Raw genomic sequence first — 12,266 nt, 5'->3', positions numbered from 1 at the left:
TCAGCTTGGCCAATAATTGATCTCTCTGTTTGCCCCACAGCCCTGTGGTGATTAATGGCACTACCCAACCAGCAAGGCTCCATTAGGCCTGACTCAGGTTAAGTCACTGACGCATGCGTGCCACAAGACAGTCCTTGCAGGAGCCCATGGGGCCAAGGACCAGAAAAAAATGCTACACCAGTGTTCCAGACTTGCTGGCACCCCAAAGTCCACTAACTGAAAAAAGTCCCACTAAAACTTGATTCTGGGCCTGCCTAGGTGGCCCAGTTGATTGAGCAGCTGACTTCAGCTCAGGTCACGATTTCACAGTCTTGAGTTCCAGCCCTCTCTTTGGCTCCGTGCTGACAGTTCAGAGCCTGGAGCCTGCTTCGGATTCTGGGTCTCCCTCTCTCTTTGCTCCTCCCCAACTCGCACTCTCTCTCTAAAAAATAAATATTAAAAAAAAATTAAAATTTGATTCTGTTTTGTAAAAGAACTTAGGCAATAGGACTCCCAAGTTACATTTTTTTTTTTAATTTTTTTAACATGTATTCATTTTTGAGAGAGAGAGAGAGAGTGTGAGTGGGGGAGGGTCAGAGAGACAGGGAGACACAGTATCCTAAGCAGGCCCCAGGCTCTGAGCTGTCAGCACAGAGCCTGACTCCGGGCTCAGTCCCACAAGCGGTGAGATCATGACCTGAGCCGAAGTTGTACACTTAACCGACTGAGCCACCCAGGGGCCCCCCAAATTACATTTTAAGAGAGGATCCCTTATAATACTTGACTTATGATTTGTGCCCCATCATCCCGAATTTCTAAGTATATTACCTACTTCTAAGTAGCTACTGATAATGCAACATAGGATTGATTAACTTTAGAAAAATATTACCACATAAAATGTACAGGTTGGTTTTAAGATTTATATGGTTTCCAAAAACATTAAAACATGAAAAAAGGCACTTGGAAGTTACGACGGTAATTTGGCAAGATCTGGACTGTTGTTCTCAGCACATGCACATATACTATATATATATATATATATACTAACTATCTGTTATACTCAATAGGACTATTTTTCAAAACTTTGAAAAGCATTCTTCTGTATAAAACTTGATGTGCTAATATGCGATTTGAAGCCACCTGGTGATTAAGCCTTATTAATTTCCTTTGAGTAATAAGATATTTATTTACTCTGTTGTGACATTTTGTGTATGGGAATAAGAGGTCTTTTTTATTAATGAGTAACTTCACACAGTGAATGATCAAGTTCAGTGATTCCAGGATGGTCACCAGAATCATGGGACTGTATCAGATTCTAAAGCAAGCTGGGTTCTCTCTGAGCCTCACTCTCCTCTTGTATTATACATGGAGAACAGATGCTTACATTTAATAGTGCATGTGGCGGGACCTTAATAGTCATCGAGAGCTATACAGATGTAATTGGTGGCATCATCATTCTTGCTCATAAATAGGGAGGCGCAAAGGCCACATAGAAAATACAGGCAGGTAAGCACTTAGTTTTCTCTAGATAGCGGTAAACATAGGTCAGAAACAGTATAACAAAAAAAAGCACTATGGATTCACACTACAGAAAACCCAACAGATGGATCCATCCCAGAAAAAGAGAGTAATTAGACAGGTACTAAGCCTCCTAGCAGACATCTATCTCAGAAATAAGGAAAACAGCACAACGGTGTCTTTATTTATCATCAGCACTTCTCAGGCAACACCTTCCAAAGTCTTAACAAAACAGACTACTTCTCACAGTATTCACCTGGCTGGCCACCAGCTGACAACAGTGACAACTTCAGTTTTAAGCAAATATCTACTGATTTAATTAAACAGGAGCACAGCAAAGTGATAGGTCATCTATTTCTCATTTTCAGTCGGAGCCCATCTGAAGCTCTCAGTATGTGAATGCTAAGGTACGGCAAGCATACGGACTGGGGAATCATTTGTAGGGTGCCAAGGGTGTAGAAGTTAAATCTGGGTTGGCTTCCCACGCGTGGGTGATGACCCAATTGTTTGGTGGTTCTCTCCATTGAGAATGTCATAGCTACTCAAACCTAATTTTTAATTTACTGTGGAAAATACCTTAATACCATGAAATCAAAGCCATTGGACTGAAGGAAACATACACTTAAAAATAACAATAACAGACTGATGGCTAGGCAAATGATTAAGCAAATTCAGCAATATGTGCATTGAAGAATCTGGATGGTGGCCAGATGGGTGCTAAGTGTATAATGGTTTCAACTTTGCTGCATGTTTGAAAATTTTCATAATCAAGTGCTGGGGAAAAATAATTCAAAACTGTAATCACAATAAAGATGACAGTAGGCCCCAATGGAAAGACTTCAGCCTATAAGAAAGACACTGGTTCTAAGCCTAACCCCAGAAACTCGCCAAGTTTATAATGGGAAAATGCCTTAGGAATCCTCTAGGGCAGCTAAAATATGTAGTTTTATGGGTCTGTGGAAAATTAGAAAAACAGCAATTATCAGGGCACGTGGGTGGCTCAGTCATTTAAGCGTCTGGCTTTGGCTCAGGTCATGATCGCACGGTTCATGGGTTTGAGCCCCACGTCGGCCTCTGTGCTGACAGCTAGCTCAGAGCCTGGAGCCTGCTTCGGGTTCTGTATCTCCCTCTCTCTCTGACCCTCCCCTGCTTCGCTGTCTCTGTCTCTCAAAAATAAATTAAAAACATTAAAAAAATTTTTTTTAAAGATTCTCTTTCTCCCTTAAAAAAAAAGAAAAAATAGCAATTATCATAGCATTTAAAAAAAAATTTTTAACTGCTTTTTGCTGAGATTATTTGCCCCTTCTCTTCTTTCTTTCTTTCTTCTTTCTTTAGAGAGAGAGAGAATGAAGGGGGGAGAGGGTGGAGGGAGGGAGGGAGAGAACCTCCGGCAGGCTCCACTCTCAGCATGAACCCCACATAGGGGCTCAATACCAGGACCGTGGGATCATGAACTGAGCTGGTTTTTAAATATCCTTTATTTCATGAAATGTTGGTAATAGCAGATAATAGATTTGGTTCTTTAGGCCCCCACATAGCAGTCAAATCTGATCACTTTTCATACCTGATCAATTTTCTCCTCTCCCTTGACCTGTCTTCAACAAGAATCTCCCCTACCCATGAGGTCTCTTAGTAATTTTCCACTCACTAATGTCCTCACTCTGCTCATCGGCTATAAATTCCCAGCTGTCTTCGCTGTATTGGAATGGAGTCTGATCTCTTTTCCTCTATTAAAATGCCCTTGGGGCACCTAGGTGGCTTAATTGGTTGAGTGTCTGACTTCGGCTAAGGTCATGATCTCACAGCTCATGAGTTCAAACCTGCGTTGGGCTCTGTGCTGACAGCTCAGAGCCTGGAGCCTGTCTGCTTTGGATTCAGTCGCCCTCTCTTTCTGCCCCTCTACCCTCTCTCTTGAAAATAAACATTAAAAAAATTTTAATAAAAAAATTAAATGTCCCTATTGCAATAGTCTTGAATAAAATATTCCTTACCATTTTAACAAGTGTTATAGTAAGTTACCTTTATATAGTTATGTATAAAGGTCTTGGGAGCTTCAGGTACAGAGAACTTGATAGCTACAACATTTGCTGGAAAGAACAGTTCACTTCCTTAGTAGGACTTAAAGGCTCCAAATGCTGAGATTTGAAATTTCCCAGAAGCATTAAGACATTAAAAATAAAACAAATGCCCTCCCTGCACCCTCTTCTCCAATGCTGGCCTCTTTCAACCTTATTAATCCATGATTTCACTTTAATTTCAAAGAATGACACTAAAGGGGAAAGACTATGACATAAAGATTTTCTTGAGGACAATGACTAGGCCTTATATTATGGGCCCAGAACAGGACCCGTACCGACACACAGTAGGAATCCCACTCCTTTCCTGAGACAATGGAAGATGAAGTGTTTACTTCCTGAAAGAAGATGGCATAAATTTAAGGGGGGAGGGAATTAATCCTCTGTTCCAATTAGACAAACCAGGAAAAAGCATAAAGACAACTCTAACAACAACCAAACATCTACAATTAAAAGACATCTTCCTTTCAAAAGTAATTTGTCCTTCCTTCTCAAACTTCCAAATAACAGAAGAAGGAACACTTCCGAATACATTTTACAAAGCCAGCATTACCTCGATGCTGAAACCGGATAAGGACACCACAAGAAAAGACAGTTAGAGGCCAATATTCCTGATGAACATAGATGCAAAACTAATAATATATTAAGTAACTGAATTCAACAACACATTAAAAGGATCATACACCATGATCAAGTAGGATTTATTCCAGGGGTCCAAGAATTGTTTGATATACACAAATGTTTGATATAATACACAGTAACAAAATGAAGGGAAGAAATCATATGATCATCTCAATAGATGGAGAAAAAGCATTTGACAATATTTAGTATCCATTTCTGATAAAAGCTTTCAATAAAAAATGTACAGAGGTAATATATCTCCATGTAATAAAGGCCATCTATAACAAGCCCAAAGCTAACATCCTATCACTGGTGCTAAGCTGAAAGTTCTTCCTCTAAAATTTGGAACAAGACAAGAATGTCCACTCTCACCACTTTTTTTTAAGTTTGTTTATTTTGAAAGAGACAGAGAGAGTGAGCAGGAGAAGGGAAGAGAGAGAGGGAGAGAGAGAATCCCAAGCAGCCTCTGCACTGTCAGCGAGAGCCCAATGTGGCACTCAAACTCAAGAACCGTGAAATCATAACCTGAGCCAAAACCGAGAGTGGGAGGCTTAACTGGCTGAGTCACCCATGTGCCCCTCACCACTTCTATTCAGCACAGTTCTGGAAGTCCTAGCTAGAACAATTAGGCAGAAAAAAAGAAAGAAGGAAAGAAAGAAGGAAGGAAGGAAAGGAAGGAAGGAGGAAGGAAAGCAAAGAAGGAGCATCTCAATTAGAAAGGAAGACTCAAAAACTGTCACTATTTGCAAATCATGTGATATAAACAGAAAACTCTAAAGACTCCACCAAAAACCTGTTAGAATAAACACATGCAGTCAAGTTACAAGATACAAAATCAATATACAAAAATCATTTGTATTTCTATACGCTAATAATTAACCATCAGAAGGAGAACTTAAGAAAACAATTCCATTTACAAGTACATACCAAAAAATAAAATACTTAGAAATAAATTTAACCAAAGAAGTGAAAGAACTGTCACTAAAAACTATCAGACACTGATGAAAGAAAATGAAGAAAATACAAATGGTAGACACTCCATGCTCATGGATTAGAAAAATACTATTAAAATGTCCACACTACCCAAAGCAATCTACAGATTCAATGCAATCCCTGTATCAAAATTCTAGTGACATTTTTCACAAAAATAGAACAATTCTAAAATATGTATGGAGCCACAAAAGACCCCAAATGGCCAAACATTATCTCGAGAAAAAAGAACAAAACTGGAAGCATCTCGCTTCCTGACTTCAAACTCTATTATAAAGCCATAGTAATTAAAATAGCATGGTATTGGCATAAAAACAGAGATAAATGGAACAGAGAACCCAGAAATAAACCCATACCTATATGGCCAATTTATGACAAAGGAGCCAAGAATACACAATGGGGAAACGTCAGTCTCTTGACTAAGCGGCGGGACAGCCACATAAGTATGAGACTGGATCCCTATCAAACAGCAGGCACAATCGTTAACTCAAAATGGATCAAAGACTGAATGCTTGCTGAAACCATGAAACTCCTAGAAGAAAACATAAAAGATCCTTAACATGGATCTTGGCAACAATTTTTTGGTATGACACCAAAAAGCAAAGGCAACAAGAGCAAAAACAAACAAGTGAGACTATTCAAACTAAAAAGCTTCCGCGCAGCAAGAAAAACCATGAACAAAATGAAAAGGCACCCTACTGAATGGAAAAAAATATGTGCAATCTATATAACTGATAAGGGGTTAATATCCAAAATATATTTTAAAAAACCTCATCCAACTCAATAGCAAAAAAATAAAAATTTTAAAAATTTGATTTTTTTTAATGGGTAGAGAATCTGAGTGGACTATTTTTTTTCCAAAGAAGACCTACAGATGTCCAACATGAAAAGGTACCCAACATCACTAATCCTCAGGGATATGCAAACTAAAACCACAATGAGATACCAACTTATAGCTGTTTGAATGGCTATGATCAAAAGAACAAGAAATAAGAAGTCCTGGTTAGAATGTGGGGGAAAAAAGGGAAACTTTGTGCACTGTTGGTGGGAATGTAAATTGGTACACTATGGGAAACAGTATGGAAGTTGCTCAGAAAATTAAAAATCGAATTACCATATGATCCAGCAATTCCCCTTCTAGGTAAGGGGAAGGAAAACACTAACTCAAAAAAATACCTCCACTCTCATGTTCATTGCAGCATTATTTACAATAGTTAAGACATGAAAAAATCTAATTGCCTATTGATAGAGGCATAGATAAAGAAAATGTGGTGTGTATGTATGTATCTATGTGTATCATGTATATTTTATATATATGCTTTCTATACAATATATACACCCAGTGGAATATTATTCAGCCATACAAAAGGAAATCCTGCCATTTGTGAGAACATGGATGGGCCTTGAGGGCATTATGCTAAGTGAAACAAGTCAGAGAGAAATACTTTATCTCACTCATGTGTGTAAATCTTTAAAAAATACCAAACTCCTAGATACAGAGAAAAAATTGGTGAACTATTGGCAGGGTATGCAAAAATGGGTTAAGGTGGTCCAAAGGTATAAACTTTCAGCTATAAAATAAGTCCTGCAATGTAATCCACAGAATGATGACTACAGTTAATAATACTGTACTGTGCATTTGAAAGTTGCTAAGAGCAAATCTCAAATGTTTTCATCATGCACAAGATCTGTAACTATGTGTGGTGATGGGTGATAACTAGACTTATTGTGATCATTTCACAATATATACATATATGGAATCATTATGCTACACACCTGAAATTAATGTCAATTATATCTCAATGAAAATTTGTCCTCAACAATATATTTTTAGAAAACAATTATAGTACGCAGTCAGTTTTAATTTATCAGCCAGTACTACTGTCACCATAGTTAAGAAGTACTGTGTGGGAGAGAAATATCAGAGATGTCTACCTAACTGAAACCGAAACACAGGATAAACACAACCCCTCAGAATGGTTAAATCCTCTGCCCGAAGCATCACTAGTCTTTGAAGGAAGGGACAGCCCAGAAGCTCCACCCCAGAGGGGAAGACTTCATTATGTTAAATCTGAAAAATAGAGGGGAGCTTAACCACCTGCTTTAAAATCGGAAGTGACTACCTCCTGCAGGTTGCCAAAAGGCAGGTGACATGCTTTAGGCCACTCTGAACTTTCAACTCATCTGCAAATAGGTGCTATGGAGAGTTTTGTTAAAGGAGATGCCCCCTCCACAATCCATTTCTTTTTATCTTTACAGAAGAAGTGGAGAACCTCAAGATTCTTCTGTCAAAGTTAAACAGGAAGTTGCCAGGCAGGAGCTCTGCTAAGAGGAGTAAGAGGGGTGGGTGTGCTAGATGAGGTCAGAAATAAAAGAAAGGCCAGGGGATTTCTGAGCTTTGGATTAAGACAGAAACAGTGGTTGATCTCACAACCGCACAGACAACCAACGGGATGTATTGGTGACTGTTAATCAGTGTCAACAGCTAGGGAGACAGAACAGCCTCCGGATTCCAAAACAAATCTAAAATGTGTAGGCTATTTGCTAGATTTCAACAAGGCTATTTCATCACAATTTTGAACACTGTGAAACACAAAGAACTTGAAAGTAGCTTTTTTCTGTACCCATGCCTGCATCACTTTTATAAGAAATTTAGTAGGGGGGAATAAAGAAAATTGTATAGTTGTAGCTATGAGTAAAATTCTGCTGTAATTATTTCCATACAAACAAAAATTTATCACTGACAAAAACATGAATATGATGCTTTCATATGCAGAATACTATAATTCTCTGGTATTTTCTCCTGTGGTAGTTTCGGGCACAAACTTCATATCCACCACTTTTTCTAGGTCCAGCTGATCACTGATGAGAGAAAGGTTAGACAAACTGGGAAGAAGTGAAAATCCATTAAAAACTGAACCAACTTCCAGGTCCCTGAAGCACAGAAACCAATTGGGTCAGATTTAAAGTTGTGGCGAGGGATGCCTGGGTGGCTCAGTGGGTTGAGCAGCCAACCTCAGCTCAGGCCATGATCTCTCAGTTCATGAGTTCAAGCCCCACATTAGGCTCTCTGTTGTCAGCAGAGAGCCCAGTTCAGATCCTCCATCCTCCTTTCTCTGTGCCCCTCCCCCTGCTGGCGCACTCACTCTTTCGCTCTGTCAAAAAATAGATCAGCTTAAATTTTTTTTTTTTTAAAGTTTAAAGTTGTGGAGAGAGAAATGAAGTAGCAGTCCTGTGGGGTCTCTGGGTAAAACTGTTGTTTTCCATGGGCTCTCTCTCAGCAGATCTAACAGTCTAAATCCATAATTTCAAAGCCAAACTAAAAAAACAAAACAGTTCAATGCATTTTTTATGAACTCTGGATGTTATTTGTAACTGTAACACTTTACAGAGCCTTATAACCTAGTATATAGCCCTTCGTCAAATGGCTAAACACTTCAGTCAAAACAGAAAGCTTTCTGATGAACCAGGAAATTCCACTCAGCACAATGCCAATAAATACTGAATTAATAAGTGAGGGTCTTCAGTTTCTGGATCCTCAAGTCTTACAAGGATTTCTTAAGCTAATTCTCTAGGCCTATAACCTATGGAGAATCTCTTCTTGAAAAGGATTAACAAGAAGTGGCAAGAAATAAAACACTTCTTCTACCATCTAAAAGGTCAGCCCTAGAGTTCAATTGTTCCTAAAAGGTCAGGGAAGACATAGAAAGTAGCTCACTTTCTGGAAAGGTAAGCAAACCACTTCTGATTCAGACCCTGATTCACTGCATCCCCTGATCCCCACTCTCTGAGCAATCTCCTTACCAATTCTATCTCAGGTACCTTCTAGAACAAAGGGAATTCCTCCTTCCATGAGATACTATAGTAACAGGCAGTGTTACTGGTGGCAGCCTCTGATCACAGCCCTACAGATCTTTCTCTCCCCTTCCCTATTTCAGCCATTTTGATCATTCAGGATGTGTTTTTTTCAGGAAGAGTAAGTACAGTTCAAGGTTTGAGGAAGTGGTACAGTGCATCTGACAAAGGGATGGGGCAAGAGAATAGTGGTTAATCCTGGGTAAACATAAATGCACCACAGTCTAGTACACTGAAAGGAGGCGGTTTGGGATTGTGAGCTGTAGAATCATGTTTGGGTTCAAATACAAGCTCTGCTAAGGTGACAGAACTCTGGGAAAGTTGCTTAATCATTTGTTGCCTCTGTGTCCTGTTTTACATATATATATTCCATTTTATAGAAAATGAAAGTGTTATAACAACCCTAAAAGTAGGCAGTAAGAATCAAATGATAGGATACAAATCTGGAAACAATGAAAGCACTAAAGGGTAAGCATCAACTCTGTTAGCTATTATTGGTACTATGTATATATTTTAAAAGAATGAGGTAATTCTGTACTTATTGACTCAGAATAAAGTCCATGACATAGTGTTTTCTGAAAATGCTATAGAGTAACGTTATTAGTAAGAGTCTATCTTGGGAAGAAAAAAGAAACACATGACACATATTTATGAGTGCATTCAAAGAAATCTAGAAAAACACACACACCACACCAAACACTAAAGGATACTAACCCTAAGGGGAGTTGGTGGGGGGCAGGGGGTACCTACATTTGTAGACATACAGGTCTTTGCTTGAATTCACAAGTAGGTACAGTCTTGTAACTAATTTTTTAATACTTTAACCTACTCTTTATTCTTAATGTCTAGTTATTTATTTTTGAGAGAGAGCACGCACTTGAGAGTATGAGTGGGGAGGGAGAGAGAAAATCCCAAGCAGGCTCTGAGATGTAAGCACAGATCCCAGTGTGGGGCTCAAACTCACCAACCGTGAGATAGGGACCTGAGCCGAAATCAAGAATCCAAGCTGCTCAACCCAGTGAGCGTTTGATAACTAATTTTTAAAATTAAATATTTTATGGTGATGTTTCTAACTTTCAAATTGAACATCTCTCACATCTGGGTCTAGGAAAAGGCAAACTTCTTAGAACTAAGGAAATGGAGGCCCAGCTCGGAGGAGGTGGTGGTCCTAAGTCCCATCTGTCCCTGCTACATGTCCCTGCTACATGTCTCATGTCAGATGCCCTTATACTCTTTACAGTCCCGAGAATATCATGTGCCTGCCACAGGATCTAAATATTCTGAAACTAGTGTTTATTCCCCTTTCCTCTTCTTCCTGTTTGAGGTCCTCCTTTTACGTGTCCAGGTAGCTTCCACATGTGTTGTAACATCTTCCTACTTCTCATAACTTACTATCTCCTTGACATTCTGCCCCTCAGACAGGTGCCCTCACCCTGGGAAACCCACTGGAGTGACAACTGGCTGGGCTGTTCAGGATTTTTTGCAGGTCCAAGGACACAATTTACACAACTGGAGGACAGAGGATTCCAAGCTGTTTTGCCTTCCAATACATCAAAATGGGCTTTCAAACATTTTTTTTTAATTTTATTCAAGAAAAGGTGTCTAGCATGTTGTAACAGGCACTTTTTCCTTACACAGGTGCTCATCTTTGCTTTGGATTCTCCTGGAAATTATAAGGCTATCTCGTACCTACCCGCACACAACGTTCCCTACCAGGCTTGTCCTTTATTGTGTGTTAATGGTTATTGTTTTAGTACCCAACCTTCTCGTTTTTTGTCACCATCTTTTATATCCCAGTAGTCTATCCCCATTTATTCACCTTTTCTATTAAAGCCCATGGAGAAAAGGTCGTTTTGATGAAAGGGAAAGGAAACAAGAACCTGAGATTCTAAGCACAGCGTCTTGCAAGCCCCGTCTCGCACCGGAACCCGGGGCGTCGGGAACCCTGCCTGCTCGCGGGTATCCGGGCCACCAGAACAGGGTCAGCATCAAGCGCCCAGGCGTCGGGAGAGCCGATTGGTTCCCGGGTGAACCAATCAGCGAGCGATGCTGTTCGCGGAGAGGGGAGGGCCAAGACTATGGAGCAGATGGAGTTAAAGGAAAAGGGGCAGGTGTGCCAGGCACCGGCGTTTTGCGTGCACTTGTGCACCCACCGGGTCATTGTTAAGCCCTGATTTCTGGTCGACTAAAGGCCACCTTCCGAATTTCCCAGTTCATAACGCTGAGTAGGAGGAGCGACCCTACTTATCCTATCATTCATAAGATGGTCATTAACAGTCAATGGAAGGAGTAGCAGGGGAGGCGGAGAGGCCATTAAAATCCTCCCTCCTTTCCCAATTCCACTCCAGATCGTCAACATAACTGAATCAGTTCTTGAAATAGTAAATCACTCAAACGATCGCTTAATCGCCAAAGCTGATTACCAAAATGCTATCGTTAGACACCTGAAATAAGTTCACCCTCCCAGAGGACTGTGGGAAATAGTGCTGGCATTTACCGAACGCGCAGGGGGTTACTACCTCCTAAAGGAGAAGCGAGCAAGCTCTTAGACTTAAGCCAGAGAAACTGAGACCTTCTCAAATGTGCAACCTTGCACACGAACTGCCCCCCGCCCACCCACGGAAGCGCAGCGACAGCTCCTCCTGATCTACCCCACAAACTTCATGCGGTAGCGCAAAGATTCTGGGGAGGGTGGGCGCAGATACTCGATTTCCCTGCTGTGCCTCAAACTTCAGCAAAGCTGTTCTACGCACTTTCTTCCAAGTGTCACAGCCCCCGGACTCACAGACCCGTCCAACCTTGGCTTTCCCACGGTCCAGCGCTGCCACCCACCAGCTACCACCCATACTCAGGCTGGAGACGCTGCGTCCTTGGGGTTGGGGGAAGGGGGTGGTGGGAAAAGAGGAATAGCCAGTGTAAATAAAGAGGTCCCCGCCGAGGCCTGAACGCTGGCAGCCCCTGGAGGGCCCTGGGGCCGGAAAAGAAGGAGCGAGGAGGGCTGGAACCGTGCGGGGAAGGGCCGCGAGGAGCGCAGGGGCGCCGCCGGTGTCGCTACACTCACTCTGCGTAGCCAGTGGCCCAGGGCAGCCGCCGAGTCTCCTTGAGGATGAGGATGGGGCGGGCGATGTGGTCGGCGCTGCACTCCACCTCGTCCTGAGACAGCCCCAGGAACTCCGGCCGCCCGTAGGGGAAGCGCAGGGGCAGGTCCGAGCCTCCGCAGCCGCCGCC

At 41.3% G+C, this 12,266-nt stretch overlaps 1 protein-coding gene across 1 annotated transcript in view; it reads right to left on the bottom strand.

The window, feature by feature from the left end:
• Positions 1 to 12,266, bottom strand: part of PPM1H (protein phosphatase, Mg2+/Mn2+ dependent 1H) — a gene marked incomplete at its 5' end in the record, with an annotated part of 260,313 nt that extends 248,047 nt beyond the window's left edge. The window contains one exon of the mRNA XM_029955458.1: positions 12,100 to 12,266. Coding sequence (XP_029811318.1) covers positions 12,100 to 12,266 — 167 coding nt within the window. The remainder of the gene's footprint in view (positions 1 to 12,099) is intronic.

This window comes from Suricata suricatta, chromosome 10 (genome assembly GCF_006229205.1).
Source record: "Suricata suricatta isolate VVHF042 chromosome 10, meerkat_22Aug2017_6uvM2_HiC, whole genome shotgun sequence".
NCBI classification, from domain to species: domain Eukaryota; kingdom Metazoa; phylum Chordata; class Mammalia; order Carnivora; family Herpestidae; genus Suricata; species Suricata suricatta.
The sequence above is the reverse complement of the archived record's forward strand: the minus strand, read 5'-3'. Positions and strand labels throughout refer to the sequence as shown.